General features: G+C 45.4%; 1 protein-coding gene across 1 annotated transcript; it reads right to left on the reverse strand.

The window, feature by feature from the left end:
• Positions 1 to 611: 611 nt before the first annotated feature.
• On the reverse strand, positions 612 to 17149 carry LOC143940332 (macrophage migration inhibitory factor-like). The gene is made up of 3 exons (XM_077461580.1): positions 16965 to 17149; positions 4842 to 5014; positions 612 to 787 (listed from the first exon to the last, which is right to left on the reverse strand). Exons 1-3 carry the CDS (start codon positions 17070 to 17072, stop codon positions 721 to 723), a joined length of 348 nt encoding a protein of 115 aa, XP_077317706.1. The 5' UTR covers positions 17073 to 17149; the 3' UTR covers positions 612 to 720.
• Positions 17150 to 27881: the final 10732 nt, after the last annotated feature.

Below are 27881 nucleotides of genomic sequence, written 5' to 3' on the forward strand. Positions count from 1 at the left end.
AATTTGGCTTGAACTACAGAGCCTGCAAGAACAAGATTACTACATCAGACTGCTCAGCAGGTTCTGGAAGAAATACAAGACTGAATCACCACAAAATATCGTTATGCAAGATTTGATTAAATATTTGAAAATGTTTCATTAACATATATATTAAGCCCTAGTTCACACTAATGCGACTTGTCATGCAACTTGACAGTTCAAAGTTGCATGACAAGTCTCACTCCATTTGCGTCAATAAAACTGTTCAAGTCACAGCAATTTTGAAAAAGGTTCCTGAGCTATTTCTTTGCAATTTCAGTGCTACTTGCATCGACATCTGTTAAATGAAGTTTAACAGATGTCAGCAGGCCGCACAAGAAATCGCAATCAGTCACAGATAGTATGCCCATGTAAAAATTGCCAAAAAGGAGCAAAAGTTAAAAAATAAAAAATTAATTGTACATTTCCCCAAATACTGTCTTCTGAAAATGCCAGTTACCTTGATATTATGCTGATCATCGGGCAAAACTTTTTGAAAGTATTATTTATAAATGACATCTCTGGACGCACTTTTAGGTTACATTTAGAAACAAATATATTTTCAGGAATATTACAGATACAGAACAAATCACTTTATTTCATAAAGCAGTTTATTTAACAGGGAATGTATTACAGAAGAGAAGTCTTGTCATTCTGCTGTGGCTGTTCTTGGTTTATCCGGCCAGAGACACTGACAGAGAATTAAGCAAAGGTAGAATTGTTCCAGCCCACATTAGCAGGATTTAAATCATAATAGTTAATGTAAACCCTAAGGAAAAAAAATTACATAAGAATATTAAATACACGATCAAAAAAATTAAATAAATAAATCATCTGCAACAAAGTCAATTTATATGCAATTTAAGAACTTTTGACTGTAAACTGCAGTAATATCTGCATTGCTGGTTATCTGTTGGAAAAGTCTTTCATGGAAGTTGCTGATGGCTGGGGGGAGGGGGGGGGGTCACCACGAGATGGAAATTGTCTGTAATAGCAAGTTGGTGTCAACAGAATGTGGCTTAAGCCAGGCTTCCATCCGATGACATGCCTATTGAAAATGCCCTGCATGGTGTGCTGTGTGCTGGGGACATATTTCAGCCACATTCACCTCTTTGTCACGGCGCTGTGTGTCCTGTGCCAGAGGCAGCCACTTTGTTTAATGTGAGGCAAAAAGGCAGGTGGGCTGGACGTGGCAGAACCTGCAAAAACTGACAACTATTTTTCAGTTGTATAAAGGGGGAGTAACAGGGATAAACCAATGACGCTGCAGAAATAAAAGCCACTATCTGATCTTAGCTCTATTTGAATAAAATTGAGTAAGAGAGCGAGCGAGAGAACAAAATACTTCTCACTGTCAACAAAAAAATAAATAAATGCAACCTACCAACCAAAAATCCTCCTCCCTTTTTAAACACCAGCTCCAAAGACTATCAGCAACTACAGTTCACTCTAGGTGACAAAAGTTATGCCACTATCATGGATTTTAAACAAGTCAGGGCTTGTCTGTGTATCCAGAGCACACAGCAATTTGGCTCATTGTATTATAATGCTAACAGACAAGGATACCAATGGTTTTATATGTATGAACATAAGTGAATAGCTACACAGTACCTGACATTGACTCAACTAGTATGCCTTTAAAAGAAGTATGGCTTCAGAAACAAACAATACTCACCTAGGTGGATGCAGCATCAATCCAATCCTGTATCTGTCCCCCACTGCCTCTACAGAGAGCTGAGCCACCAAACACAGCTGATCACTCAGTTCTCCCCCTCCACTCTGAGCAGAGCCAGGACTGTCTGTCAGTGGCTCTCTGCTCTCCCCTCCAACAATTGTGCTGGGCTCGGATTGCCGAGAGGTCGAGTCAGGTGCCAATCCAGGCTTCTGGGTGGCTCTCGACAATATGGTTGGGATATTTTTCAAAGCCTGGACTTCAGCCTGCTGTCGGTTGAAAACAGGTCACAAGAGTATAGAACGAACTGCACTTCTGTGATCCACAGGATAAGTTTAGCTCTTTTAATATACAGCGCCTAGTAATATGAGAGAATACACAGTAGGTACACATTACAAAAGGAGAGAGCAGAAAACAATTACCCCAAAGTGGCACCTAGGAGGGAAATGAGGGTTCAATAGAACATGAGGTGACCCATTTCTTAGGGGAGACTTTGTTCCCAAATGCTGGTGCGTTAGGGATATTCTTCATTAATCACTTCAATACATGGCACTTTAACCCCCTTCCTGCCCAGGCCAATTTTCAGCTTTCAGCACTGTCACCTTTTGAATGACAATTGCGTGGTCATGCAACACTGTACCCAAATTACATTTTAATCATTTTTTTAAATTTTTATTTATTTTTTAGACAGAAATGTGCTTCGACACAGATGATCACATGGGTAAAGAGCCGCGTAATCGGCTCTTTACCAAGATAGGCGATGCAGTGTCCCAGGGACACAGCGTGCTGCTGATTACTGAGCTGCACGGCGAGAGGGGGACAACGTCATATGACGAGAGAGACACCTTGCGCCCGTCAATTGTCTATATGGCAGCAAGGAGGTGGATAATCTTGGGTCATATCATATTGGGTCATATCATTAACACTTTCGCTGCCACTGTGTCAACATGCAGAATGTAAATCTGAAAATCTGACCACTGTCACCTGACCATCACAAGGTTAACCACTTGCCGACTGCCTAACGTACTTGTACTGTGGCAAGTCAGCTCTATTGTGAAAAATCCAGTACCTGTCTGTCATTTAGTGCAATAGACACTGGGGGGGGCACGTGCTGCCGGAGGCGTGATCGCGCTGATTGGACAGAGGGGGAGCCAATCAGTGGGTATGGCGGACCCGATGTCTGCCGGTCACCCGTGATCGTTCCCGAGAGATGTAAACAAGGTCAATCACCGCTCTGAAAGGGGAGAAGAAGACAGAGATCTTGGGATCTGTGTTCCCCCAGTCAGGGCAACCCCCACACAGTTGGCAAGCACCAGCTAGGCACACATTAAATCCTTTGATCGCCCCTGATGTTAACCCCTTCCCTGCCAGTCTCATTAATACAGTAGATCATTGTAATGTCACTGGTTCCAAAAAAAGTGTCAGGTGTCTGATTTGTCCGCTGCAATGTCACAGTCCTGCTAAAAATCGCTAAACTACGCCACTACTAGTTAAAAAAAAAAAAAAAAAAAAAAAAAAATCCCAGTTTGTAGATGCGATAACTTTTGCGCAAACCAATCAATATACGCTTTATTGGGATTTTTTTTACCAAAAAATATGTAGCAGAATACATATTGGCCTAAATCGATAAATTATTTTTTTCACATTTTCAATTGGATGTGTTTTTTGCTTTAAAACACATCCAATTGAAAATGTGAAAAAACTAATTTCTTTATCGATTTAGGCCAATATGTATTCTGCTACATAGATGTGTTTTTTCCTCAAATGGCCGTTTTGTTTATAGCTCAAAAAATAAAAACCGCAGAGGTGATCAAATACCACCAAAAGAAAGCTCTATTTGTGGGGAAAATTTTTTTTTTTATTTGAGTACAGTGTCAATCATCAGTGCAATTATCAGTTAACCACTCCAGCCCAGGAAGGATTTACCCCCTTAATGACCAGGCATTTTTTTGCAATACGGCACTGTGTCGCTTTAACTGACAATTGTGTGCAACGCTGTACCCAAACAAAATGAACGTAATTTTTTCCCACAGAGAGCTTTTTTTTGGTGGTATTTGATCACATACATAAAAATATAATAAATATATATATATATTTAATTTTGTACATTTTGCTATAATACTTATCCAAAAAAAAAAAAAAAAAAAAAAAAAAAAATGATAAAAACTAAAAAAAAAAAAAAAACTAAAAAATGTATTCATCAGTTTAGGCCGATATATATTCTTGGTTGCAATAGGCATATATCGATTAGTTTGCTCAAAACTTAGAGTCTACAAACTATGGGATAGATTTAGGGACTTTATTTTTTGTATTGTTTTTACTATTAATGGCAGTGATCTGCGATTTTTAGCGGGACAGACAAATTTGACCCAAAATGAAACTTTTTGACATTTGCTATAAAAATGCATTGATCGATGTAAAAATGACACCGACAGGGAAGGGGTCAACGCTAGGGGGCAATCAAGGGGTTAAATGTGTTCCCTAGGTGTGTTCTAACTTTGGGGGGGGGGGGGGCTGGCAGGGACATGACAGATCACTGTTGCCGATGACTGGGAACAGTATATCTGTTATGTCACCTGTCAGAATGGGGATCCGCCTTGTTTACAAAAAGCAGATCCCCATTCTGCCTTTGTACTAGGCGATTGCCGGACATAGAGCCTGCCTGACCCACAGGCACACTCCAGTAGCGGCGCAAGCCACCGTACAGCTACCACGATTTTCGTGGGAGAGCCGAATAACGGCGGCTGCTGGTCGGCAAACGGTTAAAGTATTGCAGTGTTGTATTGCAAAAAATGGCCTGTTCATTAGGGGGTAAAACTGTCCGGGGCTGAAGTGGTTAAAAAGAGCTGTGGTAAGTATTCCATCTCAGATTTTGTAATGGGGTGGGGGGGGGGGGGGGGTTGAAGGAGCTGGGCCAGCACAGAGAGTATGTAACTACACTCAGAATAAAAGAGGGCTGGGCCACTTTACATAGTGTCAATTTCTGGGCACGCCAAAATGCACACGGCTAGTAAATAAAAAAAAATGGAAAAAACAAAACAAAAACAAAGCACTTTTAATACTTGATCTGCAAATCATTAGGTTGGTTAAAGGGTCTCTTTAGGATGAGCTCACTGCAAGTAGTACTGCATATGGTGACCAGATAACTTACCTGTCAGGGGAGATATGCAGACGGCTGCTTAGTACACCACTCAGTAACTTGGTGTAAGTCTTGTTCTGCGGACCTCCAATCTTGCCAATACTTTTCAGGGAACAAAGAGCACAAGGCTCCGTGGAGCCACCAAAGCTCATCATTTGATCTGGCTGAATATGCACAGCAATGTACTGTAAAAGAAAAAAATATATAAAATAAAATAAAAAGCCTTATAGACAAATTGAAGCAGTATCTCCGCTTCCACCCAAACTGCGATTTACCACAAGTATGGAAAAAGTTCAGTTTAAAAAGGTTCTCTCATGCAATATTAATTACGAATGCAATCATGCACCGAGTAAATAGATAGCCAATATGTCAAACTTTAAAATTTGCATGAGCCTGTGAAATGGCAACAGACTTCAGTACCCTATATTTTCCATAGGTGACACTTTTAAAAGCCCTCTATAGGTCATCAGTGTAATGTTATGAAGGAGGTCTGTTGCTAGAATTATTGCTCTCATTCCGACGTGCACAAACTAAGTTTTCGGGCGTAGGAGCCCCGACACCTGCGTTTACATTTGCGTGTGCGTATATATGGGGGGGGGCCTTAATTACATTCTTTCCCAGCCTTGATGGCCGGGGACACCGTCAATGGAAGTGACGAACTGGAAGTGACATCATGTCAGTTCTGGGTCAGCAACAAGGGGATGCGAGTAGACGTGCGACCGCTCTGCTCCCTCCCCTCTACCCGGCGGCACCCGCAATGCCGGCCCCGGGCCCGCAGATGGGCTAACGGACCCCAGGATTTATAGTGGAGGTGCGTGCAGGGTGTGTGAAAGCATTCAGGTGGCAGCCCAGGCACCAGAATGCAATTTGTCGAGCCCCGTACTAAGTATATAGGCAGGTCACACACCAACCCAGTCCCTTGTCCTGTTCTATGGTTAAAAGTCATAATTCATCCAATAATAGACATAAAAAAAAAAAAAAAAAAAACTATAGCTATAAGATTAAGGGTCCTTTCACACGGGGCGGATCAGTTCTGATCCGCCCCGTGGATGTCCGTTTGCTCAGCGGGGATCACTCCGCCGATCCCCGCTGAGCAGGGAGATGACAGCTCCGTCTCTGCACACTGCGCAGGGACGGATCTGTCACAGCGCCGCTCTCCCCTATGGGAGATCGGATGACGACGGACCGCAGTGCCCGTCGTCACCCGATCCGATGACGGATGGAAAAATAGCTTTTTCCTCCGTTACACTTTTTCGGATCGGAGCGGGTCGGATGTCAGCGGACATGTCACCGCTGACATCCGACGCTCCATAGAGCTCTATGGAGCACCCGTTCAGGTCCGCCTGAAAAACTGACAGGCGGGCCTGAACGGGACGTTAGTGTGAAAGAGGCCTAAGTCATTCTGATTACTTATTTTCAACCTACAGTATATGGATAGAATAGAAGAGCTAGTTTCGATTTTCTGAGCACCAGTTATGTATGTACTTGTTTCTCACCGAGATTGTTTATCATTAGAGTATAAAGCCTACAAATGTGAAACATTGACAGGGTGCTGAACTCTGGGACAGTTAAAAAAATAAATAAATAAAAAAGTCTGTATTTTTTCTTATGCACCAGTTTTGGCAAAAGTCACCTTGCACAGGGGTGAAAAACACAGCATGTTTGTAAATTATTTTTTGTTTTCACCGATCTGAACCTAGGTGCTTTGTTGACTATGGAATAGTGCACACAGCTACACAAAAATAACTATTGCATTCAATAGGTCTCGTATGGGTTTTGAGAGAAACCCCCAAGCCAAAATGCGTGGGGTCCCCCCCCCAAAACCCATGCCAGACCCTTACTAGAGCATATGGCAAAGGGGGGTGGTGGATGAGCGAGTCCTGCCCCACCCCAAAGCACCTTGTCCTCATGTTGATGGGCACAAGGGCCTCTTCCCCACAACCCTGGCCAGTGGTTGTGGGGGTCTGCAGGCAGGAGGCTTATCATAATCTGGTATCCCCCCCCCCATGCGAATGTAATAAAAGACTTGTCAAAAACGTTTTCTTTTTGATGAATGAGTAGGGCTACAATGTACCCCTACTCATACATATGGGGCCCCATGTTAAAGGGGGCTTCCAGATTCCAATAAGCCCCCTGTCCACAGAACTCCACAACAAACACCCAGGGTTATGGGGACAAGATGCTTTGGGGTGGGGAGGGGGCAGACCCACCCCTGCCCCAAAGCCCCCCCCACCTTTCCTTGCCTACATGGTCTCGCTCTCTACCAGGTGTCTTCAGTGCATACAGGATGATTACCATTAAGACGCCAGGAGTACCCTTGCTCCCAAAAGGTATGTGGCCTAGGGTCAAGTGTACTGGGGCATGGTCTGACCAAAGTCTCAGACCAATAGAGGGGGAGGGATTGGGATATCAAGAGGTAGTCAATACGACTATAAGATGAGTGAGCGGGTGAGAAATAGGTGCAATCTCTGCCAGAGGGTTATAGCACCCACAAAAATTTGGTGAGGAGAGCGTGACTTGGAGGACTTACTCAAAGAAGTGTCAAGTCTTGGGATCAATGGTGTCTTGAGGTCTCCCCCCCCCCAAAGATTATGTTTGTGGTACCAAAGGATTCAAAGAGGGACACAGGAGGGGGGGAAAAAAAAACCACACGCAGCCTGGTTAGGGGGGTAAAAATTAGTAACAACAAAAAAAAAAAGTTTGCATTTATTTCAGTTTCAGGAAAATGTAATGTCACAGAGGGTCTGAGAGATTCCAACACCTCTGGCCTAAAGCGAATTATGCAAAGCTATGGAGACACCCTTTGATTTGGCAGAGGGGTTGGTACTTTGGAGCCACGTGGGGTAATGTTTGCCACTTAATTGAGGAATTTTGTCTGAGCAGAAGGGAGTTTCCTGTAATAGAAGTATTTAAGATAACATATTTTCAATGAAACCGGAGGAGCCATTGTGTATGGGAGGAGGAACAAAGAGGCGTACTGGGTCAAGGAACTCGTGTCCAAGAGATCCACGGAAGCCAGAGTGTGGTTAGAAAGAAAGGAAGAAGAGAAAAGAGAAGGAACAGTAAAATAATATAGAACCAGTAATTAGACTGATAGTTGATAGCTGCCAGATCGCAGGCCACAAAGCTGGAGTATAAGGCCAGGTGAAGAATAAAACTCAGCAATTGCGGTCTGCAGTCTAACCAACACAAAATTAGAGTATGTAACTGATAAGTGAGAGGGCGAGGCCCTCTAGTGGAGAAAAGCAAGAACAAAATAGAAATCCATAGCCAAACAGGCCATGAAAAAGGCACTACATTGTTCAATAAAACCAGAGGCACAATGGGCACTGAAGACCCGAAGGTGGGGATTGTGGGCAATGCACAGGTGTGGCTCACTTGTACTGGGCAATTTGTCAAAAATGAAAACTATGAACAGTAAATCATAGAAAGCAGTACTATGACATATAGCAATAAAACTGCAAAAAGTTAATAACAGGCTCTATTATTATTATTATACAGGATTTATATAGCGCCGACAGTTTACGCAGCGCTTTACAACATTAGGGCAGACATTACAATACAATTCAATACAGGGGGGACTCAGAGGGCCCTGCTAGAGCTTACAATCCAAGAGGGAGGGTCAAGTTATACAACAGGGTAATAGCTGTGGGGGATGAGCTAATGGAGAAAATAGTGCAGTGTGCGTGAGATACAGGAACTCTGAGGAAACAGCATCCTGATGTCCTATGACAGTATAAAGAGAGCCAACGTCTGCTGTAATCAATATACTATCAGGACCACAAGGTAGAGTCTAATATCTTCTTCTGGTATCTTTTGTTGCAGATACCAGGGGGATAAAAAATAAAATAAAAAATTATAATTATAGACTATAGAAGGAAGAAGGTTGGGAAGCATACCACAGTGGTTATAGATGGAGGAGGTCATGATTGCTCTTTCACAGTTTTTTTTTGTCTGAGGAGACTAAAGAAAGCTGGGTTGAGTTATATAATGGTACAATAGAGTACTGTGACATATCATGTCACCCTGTGTCACAGCATGTGCAAGGTCCAGGATATTAGTGTAGTGCAGAGGGTAGTGATATAGGTTTTGGGTTGCCGGGTATTAACCACTTCAGCCCCGGAAGGAGTTACCCCTTCCTGACCAGAGCACTTTTTGCGATTCGGCACTGCGTCGTTTTAACTGACAGTTGCGCGGTCGTGCAACGTGGTTCCCAGACAAAATTGGTGTCCTTTTTTTCCCCACAAATAGAGATTTCTTTTGGCGGTATTTGATCACCCCTGCGGTTTTTATTTTTTGCGCTATATACAAAAAAATAGCGACAATTTTGAAAACAAAACAAAACCACACACTTTTTTTTTACTTTTCGCTATAAAAAAACCCAATTTTTTTCCCCTCAGTTTACGCCGATACATATTCTTTTACATATTTTTTTTTGGGGGGGGGGGGGGGGGGGATGGGGGAAAATCGCAATAAGCGTGTGATTGGTTTCCGCAATAGGGATTTGTTTTATGGCATTTTTATTAATTTTTTTTTTTTACTAGTACTGGCGGCGATCAGCGATTTTTATTGTGACTGCGACATTATGGTGGACACATCGGACAATTTTGACACATTTTTGGGACCATTGGCATTAATACAGCGATTAATGCTTTAAATTTGCATTGCTTACTGTAAAAATGTCACTGGCAGCGAATGGGTTAACCATTAGGGGCGGGCAGGGGTTAAGTGTGTCCTAGGGGAGAGTTTCTAATTGTCTGGGGGATGGGCTTGTGTGACACTGATCGCTGCTCCCGATCACAGGGAGCAGCGATCAGTGTCCCGTCATTAGGCAGAACGGGGAGATGCTGTCTACATCAGCATTTTCCCGTTCCTGAGCTCCGTGACACGATCGTGGGTATCCCCGCGGCGATTAAGTACATGGGTCCCACGTAGGGTACATTACTTTACCCAGCCGCGCCATTCTGCCGACAGCAGTCGGCAAGTGGTTAAAGACATCAGAGAGCAGATATGCCCCTTCGTAGAGCACACATTTTAAATATTACATCAGAGTATTTTCAGGTGCCATTGCTGGGGAAACAGAGTACTGATCATACAAATTAAAAAAAAAAGTTTTTTATTTTTATATTTATATTTTTTTTAAACCATGGACAGTGTGGCTTTTAAATTCAGTAGGTTAACCACTTGCCGATCAGCTCACACCCATATAAGTCAGCAGAATGGCTCTCCTGCGCAAAGTGACATACCTGTATGTCAGTCCGTAAAAGCAGGATAGTAGGCTCGTGCCCGCTGACTCGATGGTCACCGATCTCAGCGAGTAAGGCAGACCGGGGAACTGCCTATGTAAACAAGGCATTTCCCCATTCTGCCTAGTGACACGATAGGGATCTACTGTTCCCGGTGATCTCTGTCATGTTTCAGTAAGCCCATCCCCCCTATAGTTAGAACACACTGAGGGAACACATTTAACCCCTTGATCGCCCCCTAGTATTAACCCCTCCCCTGCCATTGTATGAGATATGATTGTTTAGGGGGGGCGGCTACGGGTACCCACTTCCGCAGACGGTGCTGTCTCTTGGAAGTTCTGCCCCCTCCTCATTCCTCTGCCGCTGGGCCAACTAGAAAAGCACAGTAGGTAAACGGCTGTGAAGCAAGTGTTCATATATGAACCTCCTCTTTAATGATAAGAAATTGTAGAGGGTCAGTGTGCAGAGACGCTGGAAGACCCATGCTGCATCCACCCAAGTATGATTATTTGGGGAAAAAAAACAAACAAAAAAAAACGAACCCATACTTATCTTTTAAATATATGGGGGGGGGGGGGGGGGGGCTCTTAGTTCCTCTAAGAGTTTCCCTGGTGGCACAGACTCACACTGACAATTAACTTGCTGATATTACAACTGAATGAAGTAGGGAGGTGCAGATTTATTTTAGCATCACATTTTCAGCGATCTAATGTGACAAGGGCAGTGTGAATATGCTGACATCAATATTTCCAGTAATCCTACCAGCTCCAAAGTCTAGAAATCCCTCTGCTACGGTCTACATTACATCTCCTGTCCATCACCCCCAGGCAACTAGTCCCATCAGTGTCCCACATCCATGGCTCTTCTCTGCATATGCTATATACAAATCACACAAAATGGGCACCGAACATCTACAGCTTATACGAATTACTCTCCATTCATAATGAAGCCTTGAAATACATCCCAGGAACCCAGCATGTCTGCACAAGAGCTGGTTTTCCATCCTGCGAATCGCACCAACTCACAATACTGCTTAAAGTATAAACAAAAATGCAAAGCTATTTTTATTTATTTTTTAATTATTTATTTAGTAGTATGCAACATACAATAATGCAGTAACTTCACAGAATATTCGGTACTAACAGATTAGGATATATAGGAACATATCTTTACTAGAATTACTCCAAAGGTTGTTACACTGAAGAAAACATGTAGTGCTGGGTTCCCAGATACCGAGGAAGTAAAAGGCTAAGGCTATGCTTTGACAAATAACAATCCCTTGTAGTACGATAGGGGTTCTCTCAACTTTGGAGAGTTCCGGTATCAAAAACGTAGGGGAAGAAGAATGCGGAGTGTCCAACTAGGGTCAAAACATACAAATTTTTGATTTTGGGGGTGGGAGGCAGAAGGAGAGAGGAAAAGGGAGAGAGAAAGAGAAATTAAGCAGAAGGAAGAAAAAGTAGTGTTCATCATGGAAGAGGTAGATGAGGGCAGCGGGAGCGGTTTGTGTAAGGGGGGCAGGGTCCCACCTAGGGCACAAGGGCCAACCGCTGCTCATTAAGCCATCTATAGGCCAAGGCTTTTAGCTGGAACTTCAGGCAATCCCTAACTCCGGACTATGAATAGCAGAGGTATTCCTCTGGAAGGCGATAGAGGGTCCAGTGAAACCACCCGGTCTTATGTTCCCTTGATTTATCCTGGATTGTGGCAGTTAGGTCTTCCATCCGTTCAACATCATTAACCCTTGCGAACCATTGGGCCACTTGCCGCTTCCATTGGCTCGATATACAAGCTCTAGCAGCATTATGGAAATGTTTAAGTAGAGATTAGTTGTAGCACTTTCTGGACATGGGAGTGAGGTTTAGGAGCACCGCAACAGGTTGCTGGTTAGGGAAATGTCTGAATTTGTGAATGAGTTGGAGGACTGGTTGCGTAGGGCTGGGGCAGTAGGGCTTCTAGCAGATAAGAGTCTTAGCATTACATTCATCTTCAAACCGCTACAGTGGCCAAACCAAGAGAGGGCAAGAGGGTCCCATTTCTTGAGATCTGAAGTGAGCATCGATAGGAAGGGTTGAAAATTTAGGGGGAAAATATTCTTTGGGTTTGCAGGGATTCTGGTACCCAAATATTGGATAGAACAGGAGGCCCATTTAAATGGGAAAAAGGGACGTATGCTTGACAAGGTACGGTCTGGTACGGAGATGTTCAGCGCTTCTGATTTTTGGAGGTTAACTTTAAAAGTTGGAAAGAGTGTCATATCATTTCAGATCTTGTAGCAATGAGGGCAGAGAAGTTATAGGTTTGGTGATAAAAAAAATAAAAATAAAAGATCATCGGCATATGCTGCTACTTTATGTTGATAGCGATCGGAATGAACGCAGCTAATGTTTGGGTTATCTTTTATAGGGTGAGAAGTGGCTCTAGGGATAGGACGAACAGTAAGGGGGAAAGTGGGAATCCCTGCCTGGTGCCATTGGATATTGCAAACCTATCAGAATCTGTCCCGTTCACTTGGACTGTGGCTGTGAGGTTGGTATAGAGGGCAGAGATCCAGTCTCTGATAGAATTCTTCATTCCGAAAAAATAGAGCACCTCCTGTAGGAACACCCAGTCCACCCTGTCAAACTCCTTTTCGGCGTCGGTGGATAAGAGTAAAAAAAGGGGGTGTTGGTTCTCTTTGCCTTCTCTATTACGTTTAACCACTTAAGGACCGCCTCATATAAATATACGTCCTTTTTTTGAAGAGGGATATCTTGGTAACCGCAGCAGCTGCTGCCACAACCGAGGTATCCCTCTTTACAGGAGGCGGTCCTGTGTATGATAACGGTGGTCTCCGTGGCGGGTTCGCCACGAGATCACTGTTGTCGGCAGCGGGAGAGGTGCCACCGTCCCTTCCGCCGCCCTCCCGCACCTTCCGCCGCTTACCAGAGCCGTCGGTATCGGTAGAGGTGATCGGGTCCTGTTGATGGCCAGGTATGGAGACGAGTGAGGCTAAGATGGCCCCCACTCGTCTCTATACCATAGGAGGGCGGAAGCAACGTCAAAACGTCACTTCTGCCCATACCTCTTAAAAAGATATATTTTTTTCAATGTCATTTTTTAAAATGACTTTTTTTTTTTTTTTTATTGCATTTAAGTCCAAATATGAGATCTGAGGATTTTTTGACCCCAGATCTCATATTTAAAGAGGACCTTTCATGCATTTTTTCTATTACAAGGGATGTTTACATTCCTTGTAATAGGAATAAAAGTGATCCATTAAAAATTATTTTTTTTAAGTGTAAAAATAAATAAAATCAAGTAAAATAAGAAAAAAATAAAATAAAAAATGTAACCCCCCTCCGTCCCGACGAGCTCACGCACAGAAGCGAGCGCATACGTGAGTAGCGCCCGCATATGAAAACGGTGGGCAAACCACACGTCAGGTATCGGCGCGATCGGTAGAGCGAGAGCAATAATTCTAGCCCTAGACTTCCTCTGTAACGCAAAACATGCAACCTGTAAATTTTTTTAAAATGTTGCTTATGGAGATTTTTCAGGGTAAAAGTTTGACGCCATTCCACAAACGGGCGCAATTTTGAAGCATGACATGTTGGGTATCAGTTTACTCGGCGTAACATTATCTTTCACAATATAAAAAAAATTGGGCTAATTTTACTGATGTCTTACTTTTTTATTCAAAAAAGTAAATTTTTTCCAAAAAAAGTGTGCTTGTAAGATCGCTGCGCAAATACGGTGTGAAAAAAAGTATTGCAATGACCATTTTATTCTCTAGGGCGTTAGAAAAAAAAATAAATATAATGTTTGGGGGTTCTAAGTAATTTTCTAGCAAAAAAAAAACTGTTTTAAACATGTAAACGCCAAATCTGAAAAAAAAAGGCCTGGTCCTTAAGTGGTTAATGTCCTGATAGTGTTGTCTTTTGCTTCTCATGTCTGTATGAAACCCACTTGCTCAAGCGAAATGAGGCATTGCATTAGACCGCTGAGCCTGGAGGCTAAAATTTTTGTGAAAAGCTTGATGTCACGGTTTAGAAGAGAAATGGGTCTATAGCTGCAACATAGCAGTGGGTCCTTTCCCAGCTTTGGGATGACAGATATTGATGCTCGCAGCTTATCTGGAAGTATGTTATGCCCTTTAAGTGTAGCGTTGAAGGCCTTGGTAAACTAGGGAGCTAGTTGGTTCTGAAATGCTTTGTAATAAAGGAGCGTGAAGCCATAACCCGGGGGCCTTCCCCGGTTGTGTGTCTACTATGGCAGCCTTAACCTCTTCCGCATATAGAGGTTGGGATAATTGTTCCTGTTCAGCTTGCGTAAGAGAGGGGAGTTTGGCCTCTTGTAGGTAGATCGGTATCCAGATCGTTGTTCCTATGCACACAGAGTTCTGCATTTTTGTAAATATAGAACTCTGTCTGTGATTGGACAAATCATTGGCTGAAATCTTCTGCTGAACCTATTCAGCAGCAGTAGGAGTGAAGTCTAGATATACAGCCAAGACAGTTGACTGGAGGAAAGGCACTCCCCCTCCATATAGGTAGAGACTTTCAGATCTGTCCTTTGATTAGTTCAGCTCTCTGCCAATTTATAGCATCCTCCCCAACACAAAACTCTGGCTGCTTTTATCATATGTGGGGGAGAACTCATGCTGATAACAGAAGAACCGAGCAGGAGACAGCTACGGGACATAGTGTTTTGAAGAGAGATAAGAAAACACTAAAGATGTGCCCAGCTAAAATTTCATTAATCGGGTTTACATCCACTTTAAGCTGGCCATGGATTATTTTTTTATCTTATTAAGTCAGCCATAAAAAATGGATTCCTCAATCTACACATGTGAGGTGGATGAAGGAATCCTCCTCCTTTCTGTGCTATTATAGTCTGACAGCAGGACAACTCGGCAATACACTGAATTGGCTGCATAACTCTTCTCGAAAAGGAAAAGCCATAGATTGAAATTAATCTGGTTCAGCAGGAACCAGACACATTTTGATCCAGCTATAGCCAGCTGTATTCAGCAGAGAATAGGAGGTAGCACATGATCGCCTTACCTGATGGCCATCATCACCGATTGTCCATACACTATCAGCTCACCACACGCACATTACAGTCTGATTGCACAATCTCCTTTAGATCCACCAACAAGTGCATGGTGTGGGCCTGATTAAATACAGAATAACTGGATAGACTAGGCAGGCCCTCAATATTTTAATAAATCTTACACTTATTGTATAACATGTACAATGAGCCTTAGACCCATTTCACATGGGGAGGATCCATCCAAACAGAATCTGCCTGTTCAGTGGGGGGATCTCCGCTTAGCAGACGTACGACAGGTCCCGTCTACTCCGCTATGCAGAGCGGACAAGGACAGAGCCTGCTCACCTCTATGGGGTGGAGAGATAGAATGCCGGACCATTTCCATCCAATCTACTGGATCGATGGCAAACGTATCGCTATCCGTCTGGTTTCAGCAGATTTTGTTGGATCGATTAATGCTAGGCAGATGTCAGGATACATGTCCGCTGACATCTGCCTAATGGGTGGTCTGATCAGGTCCACCTGAAAAACAGACAGACCATCCTGATCGGTCCATCAGTGTGAAAGGGGCCTTATGGTGGCAATACACTTTTTTTTTCATTTATTTATTATTATTTTTTTTAAGAACAATGTACTGTAAAAAAAAAAAAAGCAAAATAAGAAAAAGAAAAAAAATTTAAAGCGCACCGTCCCGCCGATCTCATACGCAGAAGCGAACGCAAGTTGCGCCCGCATATGAAAACGGTGTTCAAACTATACGCGAGGTATCGCCGCAATCTTTAGAGCGAGAGCAATAATTCTAGCCCTAGACCTCCTCCTCTGTAACTCAAAACTCGTATCCTGTAAGAAAAAAAAAAAAAAAATGTATATTATATATATATATATATATATATATATATATATTATATATAAAAAATTTAAGCAATCGCCAATGGAGATTTTTAACCACTTTCTGAGATTTGTTGTTTACAAGTTAAAAATTATTATTTTTTTTGCTAGAAAATTACTTAGAACCCCCAAAAATTATACATTTTTTTCTAACATTCTAGAGAATAAAAAGGCGGTCGTTGCAATACTTTCTGTCAAACCATATTCGCGCAGCGGGGCAAACTTTACTATTGACTTTTTTTTTTTTTTTTTTATAAAAATAAATAAATGTGTATTTTTTCCAAGAAAAATTGCGTGGTGTGACAGAAAGTATTGCAACGACCACCATTTTATTCTCTAGTGTGTCTGAAAAAAGTCTTTTACTAGAAAAAATAATTTTCTATTAAAAAAAAAAAAAAAAAAAAAAAAAAAGGAGGGGGGGGGGGGGGGGAGGTGGGTGTTTGGAAGAAGAAGATGATCAACTTGTAAACGCCAAGTCTGAAAAATAGGCTCTTAATTAGATAATCCAAAACAATTGAATTCTCAAAAAAAATGGAATCAAAATTTAGAATCAGTTGGATATGATCAAACTGTATTGATTGGCCAGAACAGGAAATGATTTATTTTTGCATTGATTTATGAGTACAGTTGTATTTCGATCAATAAGATTATGAGATTACATGTTGGAAACAGAGATATGATCTGGACTATCAATCCGAACCCACTTCCCCGTGTGTGGCACATCAATTGAATATATAATAATAGATTGTTGAATATAGAGCGATTGTCCCCATCAGAGATCTGAAACAAAATCCATCGTCATTTATTGAACATGTATGACCACCATAGAGGCCCATCAGATGGGTTGAGGTTATACGGTAATCAGTGCCCACGTTCACCCAGCTGCCATCTACTGCCCCATACACTGATGGGCCTCATCCCTCCCTCCATACCAGGGTACCGGGCAGCTTCATTCATCACGCCTCACCTCTGCTGGCTTGCCCGTGGCCTTGGCCAGCTGCTCGGTCAGACTACACAGCAGGTCCTCAGGAATGGCATCCTTGGGCACGTTAGTGAAGAGCTCGAAGGTGGGCATGATGTCTCCGTACAGACGATGTGACAGGGTGCAGAGAGAAGAGAACACGTGGGATAGATTGGGTCAGATAAGGCGACCAGTCAGAATGTGTAACGGAAGTGACGTTTCGTCGCCGCCATCTTGCCACACCCTGTACCCGTCCACAGTAAGGATAGAGTGAGAAGGGGGAAAGCGGACATATTGTTACACCCACCGGAGTTTTACATTTGACATTTATTTATAACAGTAAAGTGAGATTATATAGTAAAATACAATGCTTAGAACTCCGTCTGAGTGTTTAGATGTTGCATTTTAAAAGCAGCCAATTTCTGTCAGATTAGCAAACCTGTGAGAAGAGCACGCTTGCCGCTGCTTTAATAATCCAACATATAAACAGTCAGATTGAGTTCTAAGTACTGCATTTCACTATATAAATTCACTTTACTGATATAAATAAGTGTAAAATGCAAAACTCCGGTGGGTGTAACAATATGTCCACTTGTGCAGAGGATTTGCGACGATGCAGTTCAGTGAAACCGTCAGATAATGTCCACATAGTTGCCAACATTGTAAAAAAAAAATCCGGGACACTTTTTTGGGCAGTAGGCGGAATCATAGTATAATTAGGGGGCGGGCATGCGTTTATAGGAAAAGGTAAAAATGCGGCGCAGGTCGCGGCGAAATATGGCCGCGGTTTACATAAAATAGTGGGCATGGCTCAAAGGGGTGTGGTTAGAGTCTGAGATGAATGCGGGATGGAGAGGGAAAGGAGGGGGGGATGGAGAGGGAAAGGAGGGGGGGATGGAGAGGGAAAGGAGGGACAGCAGCCCCCCGATCCTACACCACAATAGCAATATGTGTTTTCCAGAGTTTGACAATCAGCAGATAAAGATACTCCAAATACTTTGTGTTGGCGCTTCAATCATCCCGGCGCCAGGATTGTTATGGTGTCAAGATGATTGAAGCGCATTATTTCTATTACTACATTGTAATATGAAATGAAATCATTCAACTCACCATAATGCAAAATCAGTGGTAGCCATGCGCGCGTCACTAGCCAAGTTGCCTGCCACCAGATGCCACCAGGTGTCCTAAGCGGAGTCTGTTCTTACATCAGGTGCCCCATCAGAGGTACCTTCCTCACATCTGTGTCCATCAGAGGTACCTTCCTCACATACCTTCCTCACATCTGTGTCCATCAGCGGAGCCCCCCCCACATCCTGCACAGACCTGCCCCCACATACTCCACAGACCTGCCCCCACATACTCCACAGACCTGCCCCCACATACTCCACAGACCGGCCCCCACATCTCCAGACTGGCCCCCAACATCCACAGACTGGCCCCCAACATACAACTGGCCCCCGACATCCACAGACTGGCCCCCCACATCCACAGACTGGCCCCCCACATTCACAGACTGGCCCCCGACATACATTGTCTCCGCCAGCCGCCGACCTCTAGCGGCCGGCGGCAAAAAAAACAGGAAATTCAATTTCCCGGGACAAACCGAATTTCCCAGGACATTTCCCGGGACAAAATTAATTTGGGACAAATGTCCTAATCCCGGGAATGTCCCAGGAAATTCGGGACAGTTGGCAAATATGTGTCACGGAAGTGAGGGGAGGTAATCGTGATGTTAACTTTAGACAGAGCAGAGAGCGGCGCAGAGAGAGCGGGTAACCCTTTAAACCCGAACACATATGAATTACACAGGTTCTGAGGCTAATTTCATGCAGATAAGGCACCAAGTGAGTTTAATTATCACCTTATCAGCCACAGAAACTGTGCAATTAATATGTGTTCGGTTTTAAAGGGATGAGGTGGCAACACTAGGAGGGGATTACCTCCCCTCACTTCCGTGACATCTGACGGTTTCACTGGTCTGCATTGTTGCAAATCCTTTGGAACGCATGGCGCAAGTGTTTGGAACGCATCGGACATGCGCAGTGCGAAATTTCTGGCTGCAACGTCACTTCCGGAGCATTATACGATGGGGAGCAAAATATGACACTACACACCCTTCTTGCTATCCTTACTGTGGACAGTTGTGGAGTGTAGCAAGATGGCGGTGAAGAAACGTCACTTCTGTTGCATATTCTGACGTAACGGAACGTCCACGCCTACCACACCCCCTGGTGGCCAAGGTCAAGTACAGCAGACAGTGATTACACTCCAATACACAGGTAACAGCCGTGTCCATCTTCTCTTTTCATTTCTTGTTTAAATTTCTCGGCAATAAAAGAGTGGCTGCAACCATGAGAACATTCCAGAGAAAACAGGAAACTGTGAGGAAATATGCTATGAGTTGCCACTTTTTATGAGAATGCAAGGCCTGCTTTAATCCTCCCAGGCCAAATAAAAAAGAGAGTGCCAAATGTAGGGTGACCAGACATCCCCGGTTTCCGGGGACAGTCCCCTGATTGAGGACATTGTCCCTGAACCAAGTTTGTCCCCGGTGTTGTCCCCAGATTGGATTTGAACAGGGGCTGGGGCAATCATTAAAAAATCTGAATTACACCCCCCCCGCTCTGCCGCTTCTACTAGCTTAGGGGGTGGGGGTGTATTTTTTTCATTATCTGTGCCCCTTTCTGATGATCATGTGCTGGTTGGAGTGGAGAGACTATTTCTTCAGTTTCGGGTGCATGCCTGTTTCGCTCCTGCTCACATGTTGTTCTGCCTTGGCTCAAGTCCTGGCCAGCCACCTGCCCATCTCCTTGCCTTCCCTGGCGGAGTGATCTTCCTCCGCTCCCCACCCAGTGGTAGCGGAGAGTAAGACTTGACAGGCTGTGAGGTGGGCGGCAACGGGCAGAGTTGCTAATTGCCGCCATTCCTAGTCTCCGGATTTCATTTAAAAAATTTGGTTACCTTAGCCAAATGGAATTAGAAGATTTTTTAGAAAATTTACTAGATGAGTGTAAAATAAATCAACATAAATCATACGTCCCAACCTGCAAAAACGAATTTCATGGAGGTGGCAAACTCATTTCCGGGAGGTGATGCTTCACCCCGGTGCCAAACCTATAGACTGGGTATACAGAGAGGCACATCATGGGGCACACATCAGGACATGGGGCACACAGCAGGGCACACAGGGGCACTGGGCACACATCAGAACATACATGGAGCACACAGCAAGGCATGGGGCACACAGTAGGGCACACATCATGTGGCAAACAACAGGGCACAGATCAAGGCATGGGGCACACAGCAGGGCATGACGCATACAGGAGGGCACAGGACACATCATGGGGCACACATTAGCACATGGGGCTAGAGTTGCCACCTCATCCCTTTAAAACCGAACACATATGAATTACACATGTTCTGAGGCTAATTAAATGCAGATAAAGCACCGAGTGAGTTTAATTAGCACCTTAATCAGCCACAGAACCTGTGTAATTCATATGTGTTTGAGTTTAAAGGGATGAGGTGGCAACCATACATGGGGCACACAGCAGGGCACGGGGCACTGGGCACACATAAGGACATGGGGAATACAGTAGGGCACATCATGGGGAACACAACAGGGCACACAGCAGACATAGGGCACACAGCAGGGTAGGGGGCACACATCTGGGCATAGGGAACATCATGGGGCATACATCAAGACACAGGGCACACAGCAAGACATGGGACACACAGCAGGGCATAGAGCGGGGCATGGCGCACAAAACAGGACACCAGACACACAGCAGGGCACACAGCAGGGCATGGGGCACACAGCAGGGCAATCAGCAGGGCATGGGGCACACAGCAGGGCACTATACACACAGCAGGGCATGGGGCACATAATGGGGCACACAGCAGGGCACTATTCACACAGCAGGGCATGGGGCACACAGCAGGGCACTATTCACACAGCAGGGCATGGGGCACACATCACAGCAAGATCCAAGCAGCTGCTGTTACATTGCTTGCAGAGTAGTGTGGGAAGCGGTTGTCATTACCTCTCATGGCATGCTCCTCCCCACCGGCCCCTCCTCTCTTCTAGTCTGTCTGAGGTGATGACAGATCTGGTCCCTGCAAAGCGGCGGTTATTTTACCTCTCGTGGCATGTTCCTTCCCGCCAGCCCCTCCTTCCTTCCTGTCCACCCCAGATGCACCTGGAGTGGACGAGAGGGAAGGAAGGGCCGGCGGGGAGGAGCATGCCATAAGAGGTCTCAGAGCAGCATGTGGCATTAGCATGGGGTGTGTCTCCAGATCTCCCGGCTCTGTCCCACCCCCTCCCCTGGCCACAGACATAAGATGGAGCAGCTTGAGTGGCGGCCACGGCTGTACTCCATTTGGCCACTCAGGTTACTTTGTCTGTGGCTGAGTGACAGTCCCAGCCAGGAGATCACCCGGAACTCGCGGGTGTCCGGGAGCCTGCAGTCAAATGTGGGAGACTTGAGAAGTCTGCATAAATCCACACAAGGGAAACACCGCTCCGGTAGAGAGCAGCCTATCTTATGTAGAGTCCCCAAATAGAGGCGCTTACCTGGCTTGCCTTCAAAATGCAACATATAAGAAGATAGGATGCTTAATTAATAAAAAGAAATGTGCAAACTACCAACCCACTAAGAATCCAAACAGACAACCCTCATGTATAAGGAGATGTCTTATTTATACATAAAGGGAGCAAAGATGGGAATCCCACCTATTTAAAATAGTAGCACTCACCAAATCGATATCAATCAAAAATTGGACTGCATCAACACAAAAAAATAAACAAATAGATATCCACACACCTGCATGAGTTAAACTACAATTATTTATTTTGCCTAAAAAAGCAATGTACATAGAAAAAAACACCAATCCCTATATCCCCCTATATGTTAGGCCAAGGGGAGAGGTCCCCAAGAAAACAAGGGGGGTTCTTCCTTATGGTCTAACCCCGCCCAACAACTAAAAACAAACTGCATAAGTGGTGTGAATGGAGAAATCCCTCACAAAAGGAAGGGGACACATAAATCAAACAGTCTGCAGACCTTATCCCTCCCCTAGTATAAAACACCCCCTATATATAAACCTGAAAAAACACATAGGTCACCCATAAGACCAAGATGATTTAAACAATTCCTAATGTGGGGCAGTGTATACTATATACTAATGTCTATTTATATTACAACACTATTCAGTACAGCGTAATTGCTGGTGGAGAGGAAGTATAGGTGAATTATAGGCCCACAACAAAATGGCCCGTATTGGCACATATTGAACTACAGGAAAATGGCCACCTGGCCACTATATATTCTAGTTATTTCAGCCATCCAATAGAATCTCTCTGATGAAGGCATGTGACAAGCCCTGTGTCGAATATGCGTTGGAGAGGGGCTAGGACGGAGGAGAAGCCAGCTGAGATGTGGATCGTTCACTTTTCCCATGCTATGTATAGAGTGGTGCACTGGTAGCACCTCTAAGATGTGAGTACGATATGTATACTATTTTAATAAACTGAAGTTTAAAACGTTATCACGCTATTGAGCCTTTCTTTGCATATACTCGCAGAGGACAACCACAGTGAAGGGATTGACGTTCCACAGAGTCCACTAACCCTTAAACCAGTGTAGGTTCTACTGCATATTTTGACCAAACGTAGGTGTGCGGTCAAAATCTTTGAGGTGAGCGCAGACACACAATGGGGGGGGGGGGGGGGGGAGGCAGGGGTGTGGAATCACTGAAAGTCACTAAAAATTTCCATCTGTGAAGTACTGTCACAAGTCACTCTGGATTTCGTTTTGGAGCACTGGATACTATATCAAATCCATTTGGACTGCATTATTGTCTATGATATTTGTACCAATTGTGTTTTTTAGCACAGGATATTTTATTGGATTGTTTGAAGTGAATCAATATTTGAAATATTTGCAATATATTTAATTTATGTATCAGTACATTTGATTTAGCATTTGCACTTTGGTATCACATTGGCTGTTTAAGATCTCCAATAGAGATACTCAGACATAGTGGTCACACTCTATTCAGTACATAACATTGTCACTTTATTTCTATCACTGGCATTAGCAGTACATATATTGTCACTTTATTATTTACTTTTTATCATTAAAATTTGCACTTTACAATTGGCACATCTGCGAATAGTGTAGCACTGGCATCCTTGCCTACTAAATTATGTTAGCATTTACAATGAAAGTCTATGGACGTCCGGCCCTTAGCTTTGAGGCAGTCAAAAACCGATTGAACGACGTTATGGTCAATGAAAAATTATCTTCTGTTCTCTCTGACACTCATACCAAATCTTTTAGAGTCTGGCAACCCTGGATTGAGTACCACCACTCTCCCAGATTCAATGTCACTTTGTTGTCACTGTAGGAGCTCGGCAGGGCACACCCCGTGGACCCGTCCTCCTCTTCCTTTCCCCCTCTTCTCTCCTGACCCCGCTAATCCTCTTTGGCTTTCCACACCATATATCCCTTCCGATCTACTCTTGACCCTTTACATTTCTCCTTTTCCCTTCCCTCTTTTTTCATCTCTCCACTTTTCTAGATATGATTACTATAGGCTTCTTGCATATTGCAGGCCATGTTTGTGTTACAGTTATGTGAAACCCAGGGTCTGTTCGGATCCAGGGAATGTGTACATGGTTAGATGCTAATCTGCTTGAATTATACTCCACTGTGCATTACCTGTACTGAAACCTTAATGTAAGCCTATTGTATTGGCTCATAAACTTGTTACTTTACAATAAAAATCTTTGTAAAAGAAAGTCTATGGACGTTTCTATGGCTTAGTGTTTGGCGCCATCTAGCGGCCAAACACTGATAGTGGACTTAAATTATTTTTGCTTTATCAAAGCATTGAACTTGGTACAGGAAGTGACTGTTATTTACATTGGAGAGTAGACCTTTTTGCCCAGGATGCCGGGTGACCTACCCATGGACACGCTTTCTTGCACTGCATGCTGGGTAGGACATAAAAGGAGCCCGAGCGACCATCTTAGCTCTCTTGGGAACGCATGGCCTGCCTGTGCGGACATGTGAGTAGACCTCCCGGAGGAAGCAGCCTGTTGCCCTTGCGAAGCGCAACCCTGCTCGGTTGTGTGAGTGACCTGAAGTGCCAGAGACACAGTGATCGGATTGGGAAGATCCAGAGACACTCGTTTGAGCATCGGAAGACCAGGTCCACCTATCGGAACGGAACGACATAGAAGTAAGCTGCAAACACCGGACCAAAGTTACCATACCAAGATTTTGATCAAGTTGGTGAGTGGGTTGCGGCCCACAGTTTACTAAACTTTGCACCTAGTCAGACTTGTAGTAAGTTGGGGTGAGACCGTCGGGGCCAGGGGCCTTTTTGGGTTTCGAGCTCGCCAGGGCTACCCCCAATTCCACAGTCGTTATGGGTTTCTCCAGTTCCTCCAAGACCTCAGGTGAGAGAGAAGGCATGCCGGACATGGCTATATAGGACCGTGGGGTGAATCCACCAGCGGGGCCGGAGGCATCCGAGTGCGGCCTACCTAAGTTATAGAGGCATTCGAAAAAGGAACGGAACTCTGATGCTATGTCAGACGATGTGTTTGCCTTACGACCCGTAGAGGTCAGAATGTGTGGAATATAAGTGTTGGTGCGGGGGCCTCGCAACGCCCTAGCCAGCATCGAACCGGGTTTATTGCTGAATTCATACATCGAGCGGTGGGCCCACGCCAGTTTTTGCTTTGTTTTGTGGAACATGAGCGAACGGAGCTCCTCACGCGCTTTAAGAAGTGCCTGATGAGTGGACCGTGCAAGACTGGCTTTGTGAGCGCATTCAAGGGAGCGGATCTGAGCGAGCAGCTCGTCCGCACGACGCGTCCTCTCCCGCTTCAGTCGGGCCCCTATCCGAATCAGGGTGCCCCTGATCACCGTCTTGTGGGCCTCCCACACCATCAGTGGGTTGGCAACCGAGGCCATGTTAATAGCAAAGTATTCCCGCAACGAGGCTAGAACCTCTGCGCGGATATCTTCCGATTGCAACAGAGCCTCATTCAGCCTCCACGATGGGGGGGACTGAGTCACCGGGCCCAGCTGAAGCGTCAGATGGATCGGCGCATGGTCCGAGAAGGATATGACATCAATGGCAGTCGAAACTACTCTAGACAGATCCTTATGGGACAGCAGCAGGTAGTCCAATCTCGTGTAAGAGTGATGGACTTGGGAGAAATAGGAATAGTCTCGTACCTGGGGGTGCAGTAAGCGCCAAGGGTCCACCAAGCGCAGGGTGTGGAGGTCCGCTTTCATCCGCTTAAGACGAGCGTACGAGAGATGGGAGGCTCCACGGGAGGCATCCAAGAGGGGATCCATAGCAAAATTAAGATCACCCCCAAAAATAAGCATACCCTCCGAAAAATCTAACAGCTGAGGCAGCAGCGTCCGCAGAAACTGCGGATGGTCGACATTGGGGAAATAAACATTGGCGAAGGTGACCCGCACATCGAACACCCGCCCCTTAAGGAGGAGGAAACGACCCTGGGGGTCCACCCGCTGCGCCTCAAAAACCCATGGAAGCGACCTGGCCAGGATGATGCTGACCCCCTTGGACTTGGAGATAGGTGATACACTGTGGTATGCCGTTGGGAAGGCTCCGTTCGTCAATTTAGGGAAACGCTCACCATGAAAGTGCGTTTCTTGCAGAAAAGCCACATGGGTCCTGCTCTTACGCAGGGTAGCCAGGAGTTGTGAACGCTTTTCCGGGACGTTAAGGCCACACGCATTAAGGGAGGTGACCTTCAGGAGACCCATAATATCGTCTTAGGGGGCAGCAACCGTGCTGCGTGGAGCAGAGAGAATAGCAATTCTTTGCCAGAGACCTCACCGGAAGGCTCCACCACCTGTGGGGGGGAAGGGTTGAAAGTGGAGGGGGGAGGGGGAAGGGGGAGGGGGAGAGACAAGGGGGAGGGGTAAAAGGGAAAAGGAAGGGTGGGAAGAACTGACTTCCAAATGCAATAGCTTAATAGTCCCCCGCTAGGCACTAGCAGTACCAAGACGGGGAGCTGCCCTAAGTGGACAATGTAATAAATGTAGCTGAGAGCAGGACAGCGGTAGAACAGATAGATATAAACAGATGAGACAATGTGTTAGGAGATGCACAGGATGAGAGCAACGAGAACCATGTGAAGTAAAAGAACAAAAAGACATTGGAGCCATCATTATATCCAACTTTACAGAACACAAAATACAAAAAACAGAATATACAATGCAAAATGGAGGAACCAGGTTGATAGGTATCTGACGCCCGTACTATGTACGAGTGGACCAGGCCCCTCCCATAATACCCATGTCTGTCAGGAAGACAAACCCAGAGCCCCCCCGCCCCACCCACCAGACGCCAGTGCCAGAAGGCAATCCCTGCAAGAGAACCTAACAGTCATTATATAAAGAAATAGCCAAAGGGTCATGAATGCAGTGATAGAACCAAACCCGCAGCTAGAACACATTCAACTATCCCACCAAGGGTCCACCCGCCCGACCGGCCCCACCACCCCCCACCGCAGGGAGGCCAATGCCTCAAGTCCCGCAGGGGGGGGGAAGGGGAGCAGGGCCCAGCGAATAAACCCGAGAGTCAGACAAGAGCCCACCCCACCACATAAACAAACAAATCCCCAGATCAGGAGGCATAAAACCAGGGGCAGCACCCCCAGTGAGAGACCCGTCCGATCACCGCCCACAAGGCAAAGCGCCAATCTCCTATCAGGGAGACGTGTAGGCTAAGAGAGGACGGGTGGCCCAACCAGGGGAACCGGCACCAGTCTAGGTGAAACAAAATGCATGACATATACTCGAGAAATGAAAAACAAAAAACACCAAGGTACCCCCAACAAAGTACTCCGTGGGATGGGGAGGACGGCAAATAGGACAAGCAAAAGAGTCTGAGTTGGTGGGATCTCTGGACATGGCCAAGGCGCTGCAGGTGGGCCATAGGGGGGGGGGGGGGAAGGAACAGTCTTACCAGTCCGAAAGTGGGGTAGCACGATCAAGTCTCAGAGGCGGTCGGATGCGGCCTGGTGTCCTCGCGATGCGGTGCACGGGAACGGGACCGACGAGCCCGCTGCCGTCTGGGTTCAGGTGGGCCAGGGGACTCCTGAGTGAGTAGATAGTCAAACCAATTTGGTACGGTGATGGCCGCTTTATCGATGAAACCAAACAAATCAGGCAACTGGTCAGGTGAGTGGAGATGAAATTCCGCACCTTGCTTCCGGACGATCAAATGGAAAGGGTGACCCCAGCGGTATGTGGCTTCGGCATCCCGTACCAGATCTAGCAATGGCCTCATCATGCCCCGCATGACACGGGTTTGCCTGGATACATCAGGGAAGATCCGTATGGAAGCGCCATCGAAATCAACAGGGCCCTTCTCCCACGCCAGGCGCAGAATCTCCTCCTTTATGGTGAAAAAATGCACCCTGCATAAGACGTCGCGCGGAAAGTCCAAGGAGGCAGAGGGCCGCGGTACCGCGGAGAGGGTCCTGGGGCCCGGTACACGGTGAACCCTGTCCAACTCCAATGCAGCAGTAGGTGGTTTGTCAAGAACCTGATTCAGTATGGCCGTGACAGTGGCGCGGAGGTCCGAGCCCGCGGTGGCCTCGGGGATACCGCGGAGGCGCAGATTGTTTCGCCTGCTCCTGTTCTCACCGTCGTCCAGGCGTAACTGCACATCCACAAGATGGCGACGGAAGGCCCTGTGCTCCGTTTCCAGAGAGAGGAGGCGAGCCTCGGTGGAGGCATTAGAGGTTTCAATAGTGGTCACCCTCTCTTCCACAGTGTCAACCTGCTGTTTTAGGTCATGCAGCTCCCTTGTGAGAGCAGTGACTATAGAGGCTGCCATGGCATTCAAATCCTGCTTAGTAGGCAG

Source organism: Lithobates pipiens, unplaced genomic scaffold (assembly GCF_037356315.1).
Source record: "Lithobates pipiens isolate NorthernLeopardFrog02 unplaced genomic scaffold, aLitPip1_a1.2 Scaffold_3, whole genome shotgun sequence".
Taxonomy (NCBI): Eukaryota; Metazoa; Chordata; class Amphibia; order Anura; family Ranidae; genus Lithobates; species Lithobates pipiens.